The sequence below is a fragment of the Hirundo rustica genome, chromosome 2, assembly GCF_015227805.2.
Source record: "Hirundo rustica isolate bHirRus1 chromosome 2, bHirRus1.pri.v3, whole genome shotgun sequence".
In the NCBI taxonomy this organism is placed as follows: Eukaryota; Metazoa; Chordata; class Aves; order Passeriformes; family Hirundinidae; genus Hirundo; species Hirundo rustica.
Window position 1 is genome coordinate 26,883,814 of NC_053451.1, and position 22,355 is coordinate 26,906,168.

The 22,355-nt window shown below is 37.4% G+C and overlaps 1 protein-coding gene across 7 annotated transcripts in view; it reads left to right on the forward strand.

The window, feature by feature from the left end:
• The window catches only part of STXBP5L (syntaxin binding protein 5L), a 179,095-nt gene that overhangs the window by 94,432 nt on the left and 62,308 nt on the right, over positions 1-22,355 (forward strand). For all 7 annotated transcript variants that reach the window (XM_040054644.2, XM_040054645.2, XM_040054646.2 and 4 more), the window contains exons 6-13: positions 3,635-3,698; positions 10,601-10,684; positions 15,417-15,540; positions 17,092-17,170; positions 17,355-17,509; positions 19,081-19,153; positions 20,452-20,599; positions 22,134-22,201. In XM_040054644.2, the coding sequence (XP_039910578.1) occupies positions 3,635-3,698; positions 10,601-10,684; positions 15,417-15,540; positions 17,092-17,170; positions 17,355-17,509; positions 19,081-19,153; positions 20,452-20,599; positions 22,134-22,201 (795 nt within the window). The remainder of the gene's footprint in view (positions 1-3,634; positions 3,699-10,600; positions 10,685-15,416; positions 15,541-17,091; positions 17,171-17,354; positions 17,510-19,080; positions 19,154-20,451; positions 20,600-22,133; positions 22,202-22,355) is intronic.

The window sequence follows — 22,355 nt, forward strand, 5'->3', positions numbered from 1 at the left end:
ATGACTGCCAAAATTAATAGTCTCTCCATTTACTCTTACCTATGTATAAACAAAGCTGGCCTCTGTTAAGTGATCAAGGAAATTGTGGAGGGTGGATCCTGCCTGTGAAACCTCTGCCCAACTGCTCTCTCACTCCCTGTCCCCAACAGGACAGAGAAAGAAAATAAGTTGGAAAAGTTCATGAATCAAGGTAAAATCAGGAAAATCACTTACCGGCTACAGTCAATGGAGAAACCAGACTTGACTTGGAGAAAATTAATTTAATTTATTATCAGTTAGAATAGAGAAGAACGGTGAGAAACAAAGAGAAAAACTAAAGCCCCTTCCCCCCGAATCCTCATTTTTTGTAGACAAATTATGTATGTGTGAAAACTAAACAATGGTTTGTTGAGCCTTTTGATAGAGTGACATACCTGACAGTCTTAAATTTAGTAGAAGTGAAAGAAAAAGGAAGAAGCCAGAGCAAGCCAGTTATTACACAAAACAATTAAATTAAAATAACAAGAAATAAGGTAATATGAATACTAAGAGAATGCTTATATCAAATATAGAGGAAAGACAATGAGGAAAAATAAAAGCTCATGCATTTATTGCACAGACTGATGTGTTTGGTATCAACTTTGCTGAAAGTGTATATAAAGTTTGTTTTATTCAACAAAACTAAAGAAATAGCTAGGTGAATAATAATTATAATACTACTTTAAAGAAACAAAAAGTGCCTAATAAAAAAAAAATACCCCAAACCTACAACATTAATACATTTCAGTAAATCCCAGGATCCTCCAATTACAATGAATTCAAGAGGGAAATGGAGGAGATTGGAAAATGTATTAGTGAAGGTTTTCAGCTGAGGTTTTAGCACAGGAATTTAAGGCTACACCCTGCAGGAATATAAGATTGGTAGTAAAAATAAGACTGGTAGTAAAAGACAGGGGGTTTTATACCATTTACAGAGGAACAAGGAGCTTGTGTGACTATGAAGGTATACTTAGCCAAAAGAGCATAGCTCAGGTAAGAGTTTGCTTCGACCCAAAGAGAAATTGACAGATTCTTTGGTAATCAGTGTCATATGTATCCTTCAAAGAAACTGGTTGCACGGATTTATCTAAACTATTCCTGACTTTTAAAATTAGGTACAAAGATCTGACTAAATTGAATCAATCTTTATCTTAGAAAGGGAATATGCTCTTTTCCTTTCTCCCTCCATTTGTCAGGATTTTCCCAATATTCCTGGTCATGTACCAAGACTGGAATGGCCAAGCAACCCACCATGCATCCTGGTTGGTTCAATGGCCTGGGATAGCTGCCCAACCCATTGTGCTTTGACAGCCTCCATGTGCTTCTACTACCACTTTGTTTGTCCCCAGCTGTCTGGGGAAACATAGCTGATGTTTGCTACCTCTGTTCTCTCTTATGTCATCTGTCTGTGGTTCTTACCTGGTTAAAAAATGAAAATTCTTATGCTGTGTCTTCTCTTCTTGTCTTTCCCTCTTGTTCTCACCCTTCCTCCTTTGCCCATCACTACATAGGCAGCACATACTCCAAACAGACCTAGTTCTGTCCATCAAAATACTCTGACCAGTTCAGATAGCTGAACCTATGTCAGAAACAACATTTGAAACAGTCCAGAATGTCCCAAACTGTCATATGCACTCCCTCAGTACAGATGTACAAGACGTGTGTAGGTCTAAGCACTGCTTGCAAACAACCTCATCTCATCCCTCAGTTCCCTGTCACTGCCTACCTACCCTGCCTGCTCCAAGGCCTGGTGTTGTGCAAATGATATTTTTTATTTCAGTATGGGTTACTCAGGAACAGAAGCTCAGCCAGAGGGGTCCCCTCTGGTAAGCTGGCTTGGATAGGAATGACAGCCAGATCTCCTGCTATCTGCCTCTTTGTAAAAAATGGGTTTGTGCCATGTCTCAGGCCAAATGGGTGCTTGCTGCTGGCACCATGAAAGACAGTCTGTATAGAATGTCACTGTATAAACTCTCTGTCCACTGCTTTCCTGCTGATCTCACTTCTGTGATGGGATATGCTGCAAAATGCTCTTGCAGAAACCTTGCTCATGGAGACTTCAAGTAGGAGAATAACATGCTGCATATTTAGGATGTCTGGAGTAATTTTTCATTGTCATCAGCTCAGAAATAAATATCAGACTAGATCTTTGCCTCTCTGCTTTGATCCAGCTTTGGTGCATGATGAAATAGTTCAAATATTTAAAACATAATGGGGGCAAAGTATAGAGGCCAGAGAAGAGTGTGCATGCTTTTAAGAGTGTTGGAGCATACTATTTGGGGAGGGAGGAACGTATGGGTTATGGATCAGTCCAGTGTTTTAGTGTTTGAGTTGTCTGAGAATTTTTGTGTACCACTCTCAGTCTTGATTTGGAGTCCGACCTGTAGAACAGAGGCCAGTTTTGCTATAGTGCAGTATTCAGCCAAAGGAAGAGGCCATTATTTTAGGAAAATCCTTTGAATAGTTTGGCTGGAAAAGCTTGTTTTGGTTTTTTTCTGTAATACTCTTGCAGATTTTTTTAAAACTTGGACCCTAAGTCATTTTACATATGGTTTCCAGGTAAATTCTTCATTTTATGGGCTCTGCAAATCTCTGCCATATTTTTTTCCTGGTGACCTTTGGTGAACCAAGACCAGTCATGCAAGTTCAGATCCTAAGATGAACTCCAAGGGACGTGTACTCTGACAGAACCTAGATGGGAGAAAGATCCTCCTCTGTGCAGGCATTCAGTGTGGACTGGTGCTTGTCTTCTTGCTCTCTATGACTGCCAGGGCCTGAAGGTCAGGTCAGAAAAGACGATAGACGAAAAGTCTCCATCTGTCCAATCAATTTCCTGTGATTTGCATTTGCTGCAAGGTGCTGGACATAAATAACCTCAGCACTAAGTCACATACGACGCAGTTGGTACGTGGTGCAAAAAGGGAGGGGATATCAAGAATAGTAATTAATCTCTGTATAGGCTTACAAAGACTCATAGGATGGGGGCTGTGGCTGAGGAGCCCCACTGAACACACACTGTGGGTGTAACTGTGTTAGCTGGTCTGAAGATGAGATAAGGCTTTGCAGATCAGAGGCAAAATGCTCCATTTCTGAAACCCTGCTGCAGTAGTGCTAAGACACTTCCTGACAGGGCAGTGTAGGTGAGGTTACTGAAACCGTGTCTTTAGTGACACTGGAACTTGGTGAGTCATGCTATCAGTATCTGAAATGAATCCAGTGAAGACTTTGTAAATCCTTGGCAAATTAGCCTTCAAATGGAACAAGTAAGGAGGGAGGGTCAGAAAGAGATGGACTAGAGAATAGAAAAGGCAAAAAATATATAAGAATGAGAGAGAGGGAAAATTACTGTAATAGAGAGAATAGTAAGATTAAAAAAAAAAAAAAAAAAAAAAGAAGGAAGGGTTCATTAAGAAAAGAAAATCTCTGCCTATAATGGCAAAAAGGAAATAGAGGAGAACATGAAAAGATACCTCTAACTTTACCTTGCCTTGTTAGGCTTTTTACAATTATTTTCAAAACATTGGCGGTACATGTTAGCACACCTAGAAACTGAGGTACCTAGCTCTTCTTACAACAACAAAAAATTCGCAGATTTTAATTGATTTTTATCTTGCAGATCCACCAAGACTCACCCTGGCCCTGTTGTACATTTAAGTGACAGCCCAAGAGACGAGGGAAAAGTGAGTACAACCAAAGTATAAAATTTTGCAGCATTTCATAGCCTTCATTTGCCTTGCTACCCTTCCTTTTGCTTACTCACTAGTTTTATAATCTGCTTTCTTCCTATGTTTGCAAGTCTCTTTAACTATTTTACTGTTCTTAAGAAAAAATATTATCTTTGTACAGATTTAACGAGTAAACTTTTGTGATACAGACAACATACTGTACTTTGAAATTTATAGCTATCTAAATTGTTCCTGTTTAAAAAAGCTTGACTGTCTAAGTAAGATTTGACTAAAAACTGTACCATGACTTCAGTACTTGGATAAACATGCTCTTGTGAAGGCATTGTAGTAAGTTTTTGTAAGATAGCAAGTCTTTTCTAATATAAGAATTATCATGATAATAACTCAGATTTGGAACTTGCTGCTGTTTGCTATTCTCAACTCTGTTCTCTGTGGAAGTGAAACATATAGTTCCACAAGTGGAAGCCAAACATATAGTCAGAGCATTAGGGTTGTGACTGATACCACCAGGAGGCACAATCAGAGTTGGCTTTATTGGTATGGCAGCTTTTCAAAGATGAAATATGGTTGACAGAATTCTGGTTCTATTACAGCTTTTTTTTTTAGTGTGTTGCTACTGATATTTGAGCATTTTCCCTGTGTGGAAAGGGTATTGAACTCTCTCGTTGGTTTTGATAATTTTTAATAATTGCATTTCAGTGTGTATTTACAAAGCACTGCATCTCCCAAATGGTGTCTCTGTTTGAGAGTGTGCCTCACATAACAGCTAACAGTTGTTAGAACCTAGCAGCAGTTTGAATTTCCAATACTGATATGGAGGATATTATGCTGAAATTATGGATACCTAAAAAAGCACTGATGACCGCTCCTGATTTTCATTTGCATCGCTTGTCCTTGGACTTCCCCACATTGTGAGGTGAACTACGTGCAAGTGGTGCACTTGTGGACCAACCCTCCAACAACCTCCATGGAATCTCTAAGCCTTTCTGGAAGAATCACAATAGGTCAAGCAATTTAGAATACTATCAAATAAAGTAATTAAACATTATGAAGTATAGTATTGTAGCCTCAAACAAGAAGCCTTCGAGAAATACAGTTTTTATTATCTATGGCAAAATAGCTGGTGAGAATAAAGGTTTATTGATGAGGCATCATTCTTCTTTGCTGGCCACAAGAGAAGCTGCTGATGAGCTACCTAAGGCACACAGTGTAGGAAAAAAAGGACACTAAAAGAAAAAACGGTCTTGTCAGTGAAGATTTTTTACAGGAATGCTGTGCACTGTGTCCAAACAGATACCTAAAAATATTTTTCAGCAGAAAGAGAGAAGATGAAAAGGACTCAGGCAAGGAAGTTAAAAGAAAACTGGCTTGGGAATACAAGTGCTTTTTGCTCAGAGGGCACATGGGAGACATCTGGGCACTGATTAAGTACTAACATTCAAAGAACAGCAAGTTCAGACAGATGCCTGTGAAAAACAAACTGAAAAACAAATTGAAAATTTACGAGGAGAAGTAGTAGAAAATGTAAGGTATACTAAAACCATCCAAATGCAGCTCTTTATATCATTCATAGATTAAGAGTGGTGTAAAGAGTGATTTGGTGCTAACAAAATACTTGCAGTTTTACAGAATGTAGAATTGATAGTGTTTACAGGAATATATCAGTAAAAGGTACGCACAGATGTAAGAGAAGATCCAAGCATTAAATCAAAAGACATAGTTCTAAATAAAAAATTGCAACTGTGGAGAAATAAATTAAACTACGTTTTTCAACTAAGTCTCATTAAACTTTAGTTGAAAGAGTGCAGAGTAAATCAATCATTATTCAGAATGAGGAAGAAAATAGGGAAGAAAAGCAGCTCCTAGGGCTTTTACTGTTCAGCATCGTCATGTATAGCCTGGAAAATAGAGTAAGCAGTAATGTGGCCCGGTTTCCTGGACTTTAGGAGGCTGAGAAACTCAGCAGTAAAATGACAGGTGTTTTTTTTTTTAATTTAAAATACTGTATTTTTAAGCATATTTAGTGTAAATTATGAGAAGTGATACATGTAGGGCAAAATATTTCTGACTTTACATATAAAACAATGAGCTGATGATTACTGTTTGGTATCAAGAGCTTTGAGTGATGATTGATAGTTCAATGGAAATGTCAGCTCAATGCTTGGTAGTGAACAACAAAGAAAATCAAAATTAGGCATTATGCAGAGAAGAATAGAAAACAAAACAAAGCTATTAGAGAAATGCACTGTTGACCTGCCTGCTGAATACTGAGTATAGTACTTGTCCTTCTGTATCTAAAATGAACATAATGCTAATAGAAATTCAGAGAAGGGACAGGGTTTTCTACATGAGACACAACTTAGTGAGACAGGAAAATTCACTATGGAAAAGACCTACCTGATTGTGATTCCAAGTTTGAAAATCACAGTTGATATTAAGAGGATGGAAACAGCCCATAGTCTCAATACAAAAACTGAAAGAATACCTATTGAAGCAGACATGTCAGATTCCAAACAAGCCAATTAAGTGCTTTTTCAAATGTGCAATGGGTAGAACCTATAAAATTTTCCAAATGCTATTGTATGTGCTGAAAATGTATTGATCACAAGGAAGATTAGAAAAGTTAACACAAAAGAAATCAATGTGAGGGTAAGTGAAGAGGTTTGCTGAATTCTCCTAAAAGGTTCTTAAAGGTGAGGTTAAACAGAGCCATGTATAGTTGAGGAGGTGGGTATACTTGAATGAGAAAATTACTTAGACTGAGAGAATATGTGAGAGTTACTAGTATTCTTCCCATATTATCTGGTATTTGCTCTTGGCCATTTCAGTACAAGATAATATCATAGGTAGACATTTATTTAATTTAGCAAAGTTGTTCTTAGATAAGAGCTGTTTGATGATAGTTCTACCTACTTCGCTTATCTCCACAGCTCCAAGTTAACCAAAGACCACCAAAATATATTGGTGGCAGAAGTCAGAGTTCACACATCACTTCATGATAGGCAGCAGATAAAAGTGTTGTTTGCATATGTTTCAGGAATTAAATAGTAGGTACAAATCAGTCGTAATCATTACTCAAAATACAGATGTTCTTGCACTCTACAAGAGTACTACTCTCCAAGTATTTTGCAAGAGTCCAGTGGTATAGCCTTCCCTGGGGTATGACAAGTTGTTTACAGACCTGGGACTGTTTTGCTGAAGTAAAACTGCAATGAACACTGAGTGGCTGAGAGTTCGAAAACAAAGTCAGACCTTTCAAAATCTAGGGCAATCTTAAGAGCGCTATTTGAAAGCCAGGGAAGTTTGTGCACTGGCAGTATCTTCACCTTTTTCATTAAGATCCTTTGAATTCCTAAAAGTTCCAGTTTATTTCGCTGACTTATGATTGGGTTCCTTGTGCCAAAAGAGTGAATGCAATTCCAGAAGACTTCTGCCATTCAAAACTTTTCCAGAGTGGCCTCCAGGCAAACTACCTAGGCAGGCTTTGGAGACAAGTCTCTTTTATGAATCTAACAAGCTGTGTCTGGAAGACAGACATCAAAGAGAATTTAGGCATTTAATGTGTCACTGAAGAACAATTCGGGGACCAAGTGATTAAGTTCATGAAATATAACTGTGTCTGCCAAATCAATTAATAAGTGTACATTAGGGACAGACTGGAGTGCACAGACATTTATAAGTGGCAGACCTGTAGCAAACATGATTTTTCTTGCTGACAAAGGAAAGGACATTAAATGCAACGATCTGCAGTTTCCCAGCAAATGGAGAAAGCTTAACAGGAAAAGGTTTAATGTTATTTACAATTAGCTGGTGGGCTAAAATTCCTATCTCTGAGTCTGAGTTCTGAGATCTAATAATACCTAAAAAAGCAAGGCTGTTTAGCAGGCTTGTTTGTTTGGGATATTTTCTCTGGCTGTTTTGTGTTACCAGGACAAGGAAGGGGCTTACTGGCATGTACCAAGATGTAATTAGCTGGCTGTAAAAGAGAAATTTCCTTCCATCATCAAAAGCATTTGATGAAGAAAGATTTAAGTTGAAATGTGAAACAACTCCACTAGACAATGAAGATCTTGCCAGGACTTCTCTCTTCAAATTCTGTCCTTTGTTCTGCTTTTTTAGTAACCTAATTAAGTATGACTAATTAAACGAGGTGGCTCAAAAGGCAAGATAAATCTTTGGAGTTTTTTCCATCCTTGACTCTTTTTACAGATATTGTTCTTCTTTGACTGGGTTTTCTTCCCCAAATGCATTTATGGATGTTTTGCTTTTTACCTCTATTATAGAAATAGAGCTTGTCTTATAGATCTCCCAAGTGAGCACTATGTCTGAGAGGAGTGGGAATGTTTGAGTTTCCTATGGTTCAGACAGGTCAGAATCCAGAGCATCATAAATGGCAATGAGACTAATCCCCTTCACCCAAGATGGAACTGTGACTTTAGTACTGTATCACAGTGTTGGTAGTAAAGCAGCATGACTACTCTCTGGAAAAAAAGAGAGATTCCTGGCTATGCAGCAAATCTCTTTGCCTTTCAATTTCTTCCCTGAAATCACACTTTGTAACTTGCAATTCTTTAGTGCAGTTGTGCATTAAGCATTTCAGCAATAGTTCAGGTGAAATGTGCCCTCTGCTAAAAGATATTTAACCTTTTAGTAATTACCTGGAGCATGATAGGGAGAGGGATAAAAATCAAAAGACAAGCCTGTTTCCCCAGAGAGGAAGGTTTATTAAGAAACAGAGCCACATACTAAATGCTTTTCAATTCCTTCACTTTTCTGAATATGTTTGTACAAAAGCTGAGGTGAAAAGAATATTGGTAGATATAAACTGAACGTGACTGGTTTGGCACCCAGCTGTAATGCACAGGTACAAATGCTTGTTATGATGACGGTCAGGAGGGCACGCAGACTCCACAACTTATTAAAATACCATTTATTGGAGTGAATACAAAAAGGAGGGTGGGAACCCCAAGCTGTGTAGCATTGGATGAACCTCCAATAAGGGCATGGCGCTATCCTCTGTGAAGAGGCTTGCCAACATTTTGGTCTTTGGGGATCCTGAAAGATTTTTTTTTTAAAAAAAAAGCACCATGCATTTCTACTGTCAAGCAGAAGGATGTTCATTGATGAGACATACTGCCTTACATTAAGACAAAGGCACAAACGTGCTGTCCTTGCCTTTACCAAGTGGTAGAGGCCTACAGGGTCCTTTAGAATTAGCAACTAAGTTTACCTTCTGGCCAAGGAAGGTGTGCAGCACGATGCAGGCCTGAAAGCCAAGTGTTTTGTGCAGCACAACATAGCACAGGCCTGCACCTACTCAAGTGAACCACTATGAGCATCACTAACTCCTGGATATATGAATGGCTTCCATTTGGGATTGCTATACCAACAGTGCAAGCAGCTGCAGTGAGACCCTGCTTTGTTCACTCTCTCAATGGCAGCCCATTATCCCAGAATACCATATGGCATCCTGACACAAGTGCTATCCAGTTAGCTGCATGCTTTCTGACTCTGCCACAAAATCCCATATGGAGCCATCCAGAGCAAAAATGCTAAATATTCAGGAATTTTGCCAGGACAGTTTGAACTTTTTTCAGAAGAATAATTCTTCAGGAGCATAATAAGTTATTGTTCATATTCAGGTATTAAATGTATTAACTAGAAATCATTTCCAGACTAGCTAGACGATTCCACATAAAGAATATTTTCCTGGCAATAAAAAGGAATCATATTCAGTAGAACTGGGAGTATTCCCAGGCTCTTTTGTAGCAGTATTGATGTATCAGTTATACTTAACTTGGAAAGAAAGTGTTGTTTTGTTTAGCAGCCCAGCCAAATTTCATTTTTAGGACTCATGCAAGTGAATGATAGCAAAGATGCTGTTAAGGTTTCTCCAACTAAGAGATAATCTTGTCATTATTCTGCAGAAATTCTTCATATAGAAACGGTAAATCCTTGCCTGCATTCTGTGATATATCTGCTTACAGATGATGAATAACTGTGATTATCACTGCCAGTTGTATAAAATATTTTATTGCAGAAATGTGAGAGTCTGCCAGTTTAGCCATTTCCAGTCTTCATGTCCAGAACAGATTCTTAAGAAGACAGATTGTATGAGAAGCAGTTTGCAGGACACCTAAATAAGATAGCCATCATATTGTCCATAAGATCTGAAATTAATTGTATTCAAATGAAGAGTAACTCTACAGTACCAGATCAATATTTCACTTCTTTTCAGTGGAGATGAGAAGAAATGATTGTGTTCACTCTTATTTTTCTTCTAAGCATTGTTTTTCTTTCCCTTCATCTTTTCAGAAATCTTTGCTGGTATTTCCCTGGTGTTGCATGATGATATGACATCCCAGTTCTAGAAGTAAAAATTGACATATCAGTTAATTTATTTTTAATTATTAGGAAAGCAAGCAATTTATTCTCTGCAACAGGAGTTCCTCAGAATGTGTTAAAGCAATAGCAAGCATAAATAAAAGGAATACAAGTAGCTGAATGAGAGTTTAATCTGGTGACTCTCTTGCTTTGAAGTTATTTAAGTCGTATCTTAGGTATTGAATATTTTTTTTTTCCCAACAAGGGGCAGGGAAGGTAAGAGCTGGTAGGAAAATGCTACAATCTTTGGTTTTCAGCAGATATGCAATTGAGAAGGCTAGGTGCATAATCATGTAGGGGGAAAAATGGTGTATAAAGCCCTTTTTTTTTTTACCATGGCAGATCTTAAATTGTCAGCAGTGTGAAGTAATTTATACTAAAAGCTAATTGGTAAGCAAGGTATTATGTGCAGGGCAAATTAGAATTTTGCACATCATTCTTTTTCTATTACTCAATATTTATATGTACCTTTTGAATCAGAAAATGTAATTGTGTTTTTTTCCCTCCTCCAGCTGTTGATAGGCTATGAAAATGGGACTATCGTGTTCTGGGACTTGCGATCTAAAAGAGCCGATCTGAGAGCTTATTATGATGAGGTAAGCAATTCCCATTAATTCAGCACAGCCATTGCTCAGCACTTTGCCATATGTCTTACCAAGCAGATGGATGTTTCTCTAAAGGCATTGCTGGTTCTGGAAATCCTGTTTGTACTCTGCTTTTGGGCAAATTACTGACAATAGAAATCAAAGTCTGAAATCTCTAGTTCTGATGCTTTAGGCTCTCACGAGTGTGCTGTGACACACAGTGTCCTCCCCTTGATCCTGACAAGTTCATCAACTTCTCTGTGGGGATCTTCAGTGGAAAGGAGTCTGGCAATGAGCTGACCTGAGATATAGCTACCACAGGAATTATATAATAATCTTTACTGGGTATTTTGAGAACATTCATTATATTGGAAGACAAATTGTACAGCTGTTGATATCACCAAGTACTTAAGACTGATTAAACAGTTTTCAAAATCACATTGTCATAGTTATCACACAATTGTCTCTTGTCATTTGTAAGCTGCTTATGTTAACAGAGACGCAGTTCTTGTATCAATAATCAAGCTGCTTGAAAAATAGATATACTCCTAATTATTATTATTATTATTTTAACACTAGCCCTAGGGAAGAATATTCCTTGCTCTGCCAGTCCTCTAAAGTTCACCATGGATGAACGTGAATGCAACTACAATGGAAGGTAGAAAAGGACATTTTCTTTAGAGTGATCCCAGCAGTAACTGGTTTCCTGTAGTTCTTTCCTTCTTCATCTTGTCACCTTGCTATGTGTAAGGAGTGTAATACACATTGATTTCCCCTCTGAAAAGCAATCTGAACACACATGAATCCTGCACTCTTTCAAACCTGCTGTCAGAGACACAGTGAAAGTATTCTGAGCTTCAAGGTTGAGTTTCTGAGCATCAACATAGCCAATGTTTCAAAGGACAGAGTTTGAACAGGCCAGCTCTTAAGCCTCAAGTCATGCCCACTAAATTGTCTCTCAGTGAGAGTCTGCTTGTGCAAACACTTGTGAAATTGCACCCATTCTATTATTTAAGGCTGAACAACTTTTTCCTTTTACAGGTCCCCTCAGGAAGGGTGGGAGTGGGGATGTATATTGTCCTCTCTTGTACTCAGAATGAGACTACATGAAGCAGGATCTTCTTAATGCTTGTTCCCTTTTTTTTTTTTCATTTTCAACCCAGAATGGGTGGGTGTTGAAAATTTCTCATATAATTTAGAATTTAGTTGTTCCACATTTTTTCAATATGGTTCTCAGGAACTTGGTTTTGCCTTTTAATCAGTCCCATGCTTTCCTCCTCCATGGTTATTTGCTGTGTCATTACTCCACTTTGTGCAACTTGTGCTAGCTTCTTATATACTGAAATAACTGCAAGGTTGTTATTTTGTTTTTAAAAAGATTGTATGACTAGCCATTTTACATTATTCCAGACTTTCAGGCTCCATGTTCATAACATCCAAGACCTGCCAGAATTCTTTTAGGGTAGCCATTACCCTTAGGGAGCCACTAAAAAGGGTTCCTTTTTAAATCCTGGGTTACATAGGTTCTGTGAGTCAAAAATTACTTGTTTAGCATATGCCACTTGGTATTTCGCAGCAACCCAAATTATCAAGCCTAAGCCTCATCTTATGGATTGGCCACCAAAGATCACAGTCCAGAAATCACTGTTCCTGCTCCCCTTCATCATGCTACCTGGACTGATGGAAGGCCTCTGTGCCCACGACGTCTAACCAGTCTCTCAGTGTTGTTCTGGCACTGAGCCAGAACAGTTCCAGTTGCAGGGCATCTGTGAAGTCTCAGATAAATTCCTGCAAGCATTCTGTATCTTCATTAAGTACCAAAGTGCCTTTTTGCATGAGTTCTGAGTTAAATTAGTTCACCCTCACTTTTCTTACTATCATTGTGATTTTCATCTTCTCAATGAAGACATGCATGAGATATTGAGGCCCTTCCAATCAATGCTCCTACACAATGCCTTCTATATAAGGCTTTCCTTACAAGCTCTTTTGTAATTTCCTTCAAAAGTTTATTTCCATCAAGTGGTATAAAAAGACAGCAACTTGACAACTTGGTTCTCAAGTTGTTACTGGTAGCTGGCAAACCCGAAATCCAACCATCTTCCTGTGCAGGCTTTGGAAGTTTATGTCAACCCCCATTCAGAGCTGTCTGAGGCAGTTTTCATCTTTCATTGGAACACATCCCCAAAATGAAGATGCAGAGTTCTCAGAGGCATTTGCCAAATGACAGCACCCTCCCTTTGTCTAGCACCGTGCCACTATGGAAGTATCAAAACGGATGTGGCCTTTGCTCTAGTGTTCCTGCAGTACTACAAAAACAAAGGATTTTTAGCATTCAAACAGTAAGATGAGACAAGCATTGTTCTTGTGCAAAATAGGCTTAAAAATGGTACTAAAGACCATCAGTGGAGAAGGTTTGTGGTTGGGAAGGAGCTGAAAGGGTGTTAGGCATGCTTAATTTTAGTACATGCTGAGTATGAGAGAAGATGGAATGTGTGTGCAACCACCATGGGTATTGCAGAAGGAGAAGCATACCCAGTCTGGAGTGAGATGCTTTATGTGCATACACTGTGTGAACATTCACATGAGTCACCCACCATGATGAACTCCTGTTCTAAGCACAGAACTGCTCCTTTTGTGTATGGATGCTAAAGAAGTGGATCAGATTGCTAGACATATTCTAGCAGAGAGAAAATTTGGGACTTGATCAGGGCCATCTTTCAGGATCACTCATGACTTGCAGCTGGGACCTTCAAAAGCATCTCTGTTTTTCTTGCCCATTTTGTGGCAAAGTCTAGCAGGTCAGTTTGAGTTGCTGCTATGCCAGCTGTGCTGTGCCAGGATCATTCCACCTCAGCTCCACTCCATGGGGGGTTTATGCTGGCAGGTGGCAGCTGGTCATGGAGAGGCAGTTTAACAAGCAGCTCGGTACAGTTTTAGCTAGTTACTAGCTCCTGCTCAGACTCAGTCAGTGACTCTAACCACGTGAAATGTTTCTAAGTGTGATAACACATCAAAACCACATTCAAATTTGGCATGATAGCAAGCATGAATGAGCTCATGTCAGAATTAATTTGCATGAGGATAGACATGCCTCCAGTATAAGTGAAGCAGCGCTCCCCACAGAACTAAGGCTCTTCTACTTGAGGGCAGCAACACTGGACTTTGGATGAACCATCTTTCTGTATTATCTTTTGTTACTTCAGTTAGAGTTCATTTTCTTCTGGTAATTTAAGAGGAATTGGGTACCAACTCCCTCTCTGGAAGGTAGAAGTTTGAGTGATACCCATTATGTCAAAAATAAATACCTAGAGTTCCATTTTTTTCGGCTCAGTTTTTTGCATCCTTTTTGGCACAACTATTTTAGTAGCGTGTTAGTCAAGCATTCATATCCAAGGTGTGTTGGATTCCTGTCAAAACATCTGAGTCATCTTAATGCAGACTCACTTGTGGCTCTGCTGTCCAGCCCCAGGAGCTGAGTAAAGCTTTGGTAAAGGTTCATGGCCCTTGGGTTGATTTCTTCTGATACTCTCTCCAGACCGTGAGCTGTAACCAGCCATAACAATCAATATAATGATTAAAAGAGGAAAACCATCAGGGAGTTTTAAGTGGTGACCAGTAGCACTTAAGCAAAATTAATGCGAACAGCTTCAGTGCTGACTTATGAATACCTAGGCATGATGTTGAGTCATTTGAATAAAACAGGTAAATGTCTATATGCAATTTTAAGTGCATGCAAGGCCTTAGCATTTCCTGGGTGAAAAAGACCTGGAAATTTATTAAGCTGAATTCAAAAATAGATCTCTCTTATTTACATTTACATAAAATCATATTGTTTTTTGCTATTTAGCAGTGAACGTTTTTGGAAAGGATATGGATTCAAGGAAGAATTCTGTGGGTTTGTGCTTCTGTGGGGAGTGTGTGAGAAACTGGCATACAATGAATGTTTTGTCAGAATAAGGCTTTTGTTAGTTTCCAGCATATACCAGGGAAATTGAAGGACTTATTCCATTTTCCTTTCCTATAGTTTGATGTAATAATAGTTATTTTCAATCAGTTTCACTAATTATGCACAAAATACTAAGAATGGCGTACATAATATTCATCATGTGATACTTGCAACGTGCACTAAGGAGTGCAATATTCCTCTTCTCTGATGCACTACCTGTTCCAAAACTATCTTACATCACTGTTTTGGTAATTTTCTGTATCAATGAAACAGTCCTGGATTCTTTAGCAGGTTTTTTTTGACATTAAACATCCCAGATTCCTGTGGATTTGCTCTGCAACTCAAGTATGTGAGAGTGCATGTGGAAATTATCCAAAAACAATGTATTACTTCTCTGGGGAAGATTGTGTGTGTTGTATGTTACCTGTGAAGATTTTTACTCAGAATTACCTGTAAATTTACCAGATTAAATACTTCTAAGGAGAGCTATCAGACATATTACAACTGCGTTATATGGCCCTTGTTCTTATACTTTTACCTTAATACACTTTTCCTTCAATTTTGGCCTGATTCAGTACAGGCTTTCTTACATTACTGTCTTACATTAGCCCCGGTGATGAAACGTGGATTACAGCCACCTGTTCCTAAAAGGTGATGGTAATGGACTTTAGACAAACAAGAACAATCCAACTGTTGATAAACCATTAGAATAATATAATCTGAAGTCATACGTGAAAATATCATTCATGCAAACACCGTATTCCATTCCAGTCTCAAGTTCTTCTTTCCTTTCTGTAGGCTATTCATTCTGTTGCTTGGCATCATGAAGGGAAACAGTTCATGTGTAGTCACTCTGATGGCAGCTTGACCCTATGGAATCTGAAAAGCCCTAACAGACCATTCCAGACCACAATTCCACACGGTAATTCTGATAGTTAAAATGTGTAACTAAGAACCCGTACAGTGTTCTCAATGCTGTTTGCTCAAATGTATTTTTATTTAATTTTTCCTTGTAGCCTAGATGTTGCTTCTTGCATAAATATTTTGATCTGCTAAGTAGCTGCAAATTATTGTAAAATCAGTAACTTAGATCAAACTTCTTCTTTTAATTGGTGTCATAAATACCTCTTTCTGATTAATATTACTCTAATGTCTTAACCAATTCCTTTTAAGAGTCTACTGCTACTCTGTGAGACCCTCAGGCTCTGGGATTTTCACATTTCTTTCTTTTATAGTTTGTACTTAAAGGGCTTTTATGTACAATTTTTGCAACAAATTAATGCATTTTGTGCAAGGCACTGTGGTGTTTGTCATGGGGATGGTAGAAGGCTTCCCAAAGAACTGCAATGAAGAATTCAAAGGAGCCATAGTAAGCAATGGCTGTATCTTTTACGGGTGGGACTTCATATAAATTTGCTTCCTACAAATTAGGTTAAAAAGTATTGGCAGCATTGTAACTGCATACATTACTTTACTGAGAAACCTGACTGGGTGGATTGGGAGGAAGAGAGGAAGTCAAGATTTAAGTAACCCCAAAAGGATTTAGCATTTTCTTAATTTTCTTCTATTTTATCATTTTTAGTCATAGAATTATACAAGGGAAGGGAAGTCAGAAGGGAACTCTCAGCCAGTTAGACAATCAGATCAAAACAGGCCTGATTTGATGAGTAAACTCAGGACATTGGGCACTTGAACACTTCCAGCAGAAAAGTGCACGACCTCTTTGGGCAATACCTTTCAGTATTTAATGACCCATGTGGGACACGTTTTTTTATTAATATCTAACCAGAAGTTTCCGTGCCACAACTTGTGTCCTTTATCTCCCATCATATCGCTGTGCACATCTGAGAAAAGTCTGGATCCATCTACACTGTATCCTCCAGTCGGGCTGTTGTCAAAAGCAAGCATAGACCTTCCAAAGCAACAAACCCCACATGGCATTTTTTTTTCAGTTTACAAGTGGCTTTTCTTTGATTGGAAGAAAGTACTGAGCCACAATTAACCAAGAACTAATGAATTTCAGTTGTATGCTTCATTTGATTTTTACCACTCGACTAGTTACACTCCAAAGCATGTAATGTTTTGTCAACAATAGGAATTAAGTCAATCTAAAAATGGCTTAGGAAAAAATAAAGCTCTTTATGGTCATTATGTGCTCAGAAAAAAAGGCATATAATTACTCTGATTCATTCATTATTAGTTAAGTGTCATACTTGGAAATCTGCATGGTTTATAGATGTCTTTGAAGTGTGTCCTATGGTTCTTTAGGTGTATGAGGCAGTAAAAAGACAAAGACATTATCAACGTAATTTAGACAAATGTGTATTTTATGGAAATAGGAGCGAATACTCCTAATCTTTTGTAGCCTTAAAGTTCCTTTTTTTGTTGCTTACACTGTTGTTTCAATGTGTATGTTTTAGTTTGATTGTTCAATTTCACGTTTTAATAGTTTTCACGTTCTTTCTTTCCTTAGGAAAAGTTCAAAGAGATGGAAAAAAACCTGAATCTTGTAAACCTATTCTTAAAGTAGAGTACAAGACTTGTAAAAACAGGTTTGTTTTAAATTCTGTAATTAACTCAATGTTACATTCCTGAGTTTAAGTCCTTTCGGAATCTTTTCCTGTTTTCTTTGTACAAAGCTATATATTATTATTTGCAGATACTAAACCTGTAACGTAAACTTGTATGTACTATGTAGACTTACCCTTGTTATGCTGGGTTTTTCTTTTAATACAGTGAACCATTTGTGATATTTTCTGGTGGATTGTCATATGACAAGCCTTGTCGAAGACCAAGTTTAACAATCATGCATGGGAAAGCAATTACAGTTCTTGAAATGGATCATCCCATAGTTGATTTTTTAACTCTTTGTGAAACCCCCTATCCAAATGGTGAGTTTATCGGGAAAAATTCAATTATGGAAAATGTAAACAAACTGATCTTTCCTCATACATTAATCCAGGGACTTCCATCCTCGTATTTGTCTTCATTTCAAGGAAACTACATAACTGAAAGTAGCTGGACCTCTTTTGCATTCTCAATGTAGGAAGCAAGTAGTGAGTGGACAATAAAGCATGCATAAATCCCCACTTAGAGGATTGAAACCCATGGGCTACTGTGAGAAGACATTGCTATTAGTCAAAGATAGGTGCTTATATTTCTGGAATTTTTCATCATTTACAGCTCACTAAATTATGAAAATTAAACTATCACTTACCTGCAAAAAGGTTCTTACATTTAAATGAACTGTTAAAAAGCGTTGTGTTTGCTGCATACTGTGGGACTGCCAAGCTCTGAAATACATTGTCAGAAAGTTCCAGAAAATAAATTAAGAAAAGCTGTAAGTCAAAAAGGAACTAACTTTAGCATTTTAAGTCCTCAAGCAGAAAAGTAAAATAAATCTTATATATATAGCTAAACCAAATACACATTAAAAACACTTAGTAAAGATAAAGTGCATATGTGCTTCAATGTCATGCAAGAATTTAATTTTCTATAGTCAGAGTTGCTGTGGGCCTTCATTTAACTATGTCAAATACTTCCCAGTACTTAGGTTTTGTAGCATCTTCCCCAGCTCACAGACCAATATTTAAACATTTTGGTTTAACTTGTGTTATTCATAGCCTAGTATAAAAGCAGGCAACAAATAATGTGCATTCATAGCAAGACTGAAAGGAAGATGAATCAGTTGCTCTCATTTACTTGTCCTTTTGACATCACCCATCTGAACACTTCATTCTGAGCTTGCATGTGCTGGAATGATTTGCTGCTGTTGAAAAGAAAGTCATAATTTCACATTTATATTTTTTTAATAACATCCTATGTAAATGAATATATTCTATGCATCAAGGAAAACATTTATTTGTCATCTTAATTCTTTAGTTCTGATAAATAAAAAGACAATTGTATATGAAAACCTAACCATATAATCTCCTAAAAAGTGTGTGGAAGGAAGGGGCATGTAAGTACCTGAATTGAACGCAGCAGACTTACAGGATTCCTAGGGAATATTCCCCTTGGATCACCTCAGAAATGGGAGCATTGTGTATCATGAAGTGTCCTGCACAGTTTGTTGCTGAAGAGCAGTTGTACACGGCGGAAGTATTACTTTTGGATGCCAAATACTTTCTCTGTATGACAATTAGATTCAATAATGCAATGATACACACAACTTATTCATATTCTACTTCTTTACTTTCAACATAGCATCATGCTGGCAGGCTGTAATACTCCAATTCTTCTTCTGCTTTGTATGTTTGTCAACAGTCCTATCCAAAAGTAGTTTCTTACTTCCTCTCTGGCCCTAGTTTCCAGCTGTGTCTGGTTTGTGCATATGTCAAGGGTTTATACCTCAAAGCTTCTAATATACTGTGAAACTTTGAAGAACACAAATATTGCTTCATTGCTTAAAGTGGTTGATAGGAGAACTCCATGTCTTTTCTACTTGATTCCTTGCTTACAGAATTTCAAGAACCCTATGCTGTAGTTGTGCTTTTGGAAAAAGATCTCATTGTCGTTGATCTGACACAAAGCAAGTAAGTATAAAGTTTTATATGAAGTTATTTGTGTGTTAATGCGTCCAGTAAATTACCATAAAATTCCAAATCATTTAACTATCCAAAATCATTCACTCTTGGACATAACTCCTGCTAAATATTTACTTCCACTTTAAGAGCTAAGTTCATCTAATGAAGACGAACTTATGATAATATTTATTCTTGAACTTTGGAATAAATCTAAATCTGCAGTTCCTCCAGCACAGCCCTCAAACATTTACTCAACACCAAATCTAAATAATATTTGAACACATATGTGATTTGGAAATAAGATTCAACAAATACTTTTATCCGTGTCTAGACTTGGTATCTTAGTAAATAATGGCATTGTTTTATGTGGATCTACAGAATTACTTCACGATCCAGTTGCTGGTTTAAATGACAAATAGTTCTTTCATATCAGAATCAATGTTCCTATCAAAGAGGAACTCTACATCATGTAAAGCATAATCCAATTCTTATTTATTTTGTTCTGCCTCCAAGACTACTACTTAGAATAAATGTATTTTGTTCTGTCTCCAAGAGTACCAGGAATGGACATGCACATTCACACTGGTGTAACAAGGAACAGATTTTGCTGTCAATGTATTGAAAAATGTTAAGTGAATCATATTCAGATCTCACTTACTTTAAAGAACAATTCAGATCTTCTCAACAGTGTAAAATGGACATAACTGAAATCAGAGCCCAATTTCTTATATTTTTCTTATATTTATATTTCAATAACATTGTGTAATGTGCCAAAAGTGAGGTTTTCCTCCTTATCAGGATGTTAAAACTGATGGAAGGGAGAAATAAACTGAGATCTACTCACCTGTTAGTGCAATTTTTCATTGTATAATCAGAAGTCTACCAACCCAATGAGCTAAGATGTTCAATATAAAACCCACTGTTATATTTTGTAGCTCACAGTATATGTCATATCCATGAACCTGAAACTTGTGAAAAATGTGTTACTTCTGTATAAATAAGATTTTGAGATGTCAGAAAAAAATTAGTTCTTATTCATTCATAAAAGTAACCCTATTAGCCTTAGGGACTATTTATGTAAGGAGAGGATTCTTATCAAAGCAGTTGAATTTTTATGTCTTTATTTGTGTAACTACACGTTATTACTGACATTAAAAATAATACATAAGTTTGAATAAATAAGGGAAAATATATTTAATTAGTAGTGATTTTATTTAGATTCTGTTATATACTTGAATATAAGAATATGTTTTATTCTATGGCTCAGTGTGTCACAGCGCTTCTAATGAATTGTCTTCCTTAACTAGTTTTCCAATCTTTGAAAATCCATATCCTATTGACATTCACGAGTCACCTGTTACCTGCACAGAATATTTTGCGGACTGTCCTCCAGACTTGATCCCTGTACTCTATTCTGTAGGAGCAAAACATAAAAAGCAAGGATACAGCAATAAGGTAAATGAAACTAATATTCTTTTTTTAAGCAAAGGAAGTAGATATGTAACCTATGTTTTTGTAACATCTTACCAAATAATTTTTGGTTTACTCCTTTAATAATTACTTTAAGGTTAGTCCAACCAGCAGCTTAGCAGCCTGACTACAGTCCAGAGTTTGTCCCTTAGAAATATGACCACTTAAGCAGAACCATTAATTACTATTAGATATGACTTTAAGATGCTGGAATTATTCCAGATCAAATAGTGTTAAAGGAGAGCCATCAGTGTACAATTCAAATTTGTATGGATAGGTTTTCTCTGTCAAAGAAAAAAGTGAAAGCATTTTAACTGAAAGACTGAAGCAGAAGAGGTTCAGTAAGAGTTGTCAATGTCTGTGAGATTTGTTATTAAATAGGGATAATAATAATTATTTTACTGAGCTACCAAAGTCTTACCATAATGCTGTGGAAATGGGACAAGCTGCAGGAAGTAAAAGAAGAAATGCAATTAATTTACAAATTTCCAGCTTTTAACTGGTTTGCATTTTGGCTAGTAATAATCCATTTTAATAAATAAAACAGAAAAAAAATACTGGGTAAACAAGTCAGACATCATCAATTTTTTATTCAAATCAACGGAAGTATTCTCCTTGGAGCTGTCTTGTCCTCTCTCCTTCTTTTGCATCTTCACAAAAGTACTTCAGAAAATATTTTTATGTCTCCTATTCGAGTCTACCCTTACCTCATACACTTTGCACTCCTACCTGTATTCCCTGCATCCTCCCTTGTCCCCTTGCTTTATTTGTGCGCATACAAATGCGCACTCTGAAGGCAGGTAGTCACTCATGTGCCAGACACCCATTTCTGTACCCACAAGCATCCACTCCACAGAAAGTTTGTTCTCCCAGTTTTTCTGCATCCACTCCTACTCTGCATGCATCCTGACCCACTCTGCACATATGTGCACCCTCTACATCCTGTATCCTGTATCCATACATGTCAGGGCTTTAGGCACAGGGAGGCATTCTAGACCTAGAGAATGGGAGTCTTGCCATTAGTAAACAAAAGGCAAGGGAGAGATGGTGACCTCATATGTTCTGTAAAAGTTGCTTTCTCTTATCTCATGGCATCATGCTCTGATACTTGTTTCTGGTCCAGCTTCTTCAGTGGTCTCTGTATTCAAAATAAATTCTCAGTCTATTCAACGTTCTATAGAATCTCCAAGAGAAAAGCCATCTCAAAAGCCCAGCAGAATAGTTAGTCACTCCTTCTCATTTCTGTTTTAGGTTGTTGCATGTTAGCTGTACAGAAATATTTTAAAAGCATAGAACATTAGCTGGTAGTATAAAAGTGTTTTTAAGTTTCCAGAGCCTGAACTGATGAAACAAAAATGTTAATAAACTGTAAAAGCCTTGAATTATACTTTTGTTGTTCTTCTTCTTTTGCAAGTTCTATTGCTTTTTGGGGGAAGGTGTTGTCTACTCCTGAATTTCAAAATAACCCAAGCAAGGTTCAGCAGAATAAGTTGTGGTCTCTGTACTTTTGTTTGTTTAGGAATGGCCTATCAGTGGTGGAGCATGGAATCTCGGAGCTCAGACATATCCTGAAATCATTATTACAGGGTGAGAATGAAACTGGGGATTGGTACTCCTAAACTATTTGTGTCTACTCCTTTTGATTGTGGGTTGGCTGTAGATAAGAGTGAGACTTCACCGTGTATGCATTTCCTGGTTCTTTCGGTTGAATAGTGTCACCACAGAAATTCTCTTTTGCTGT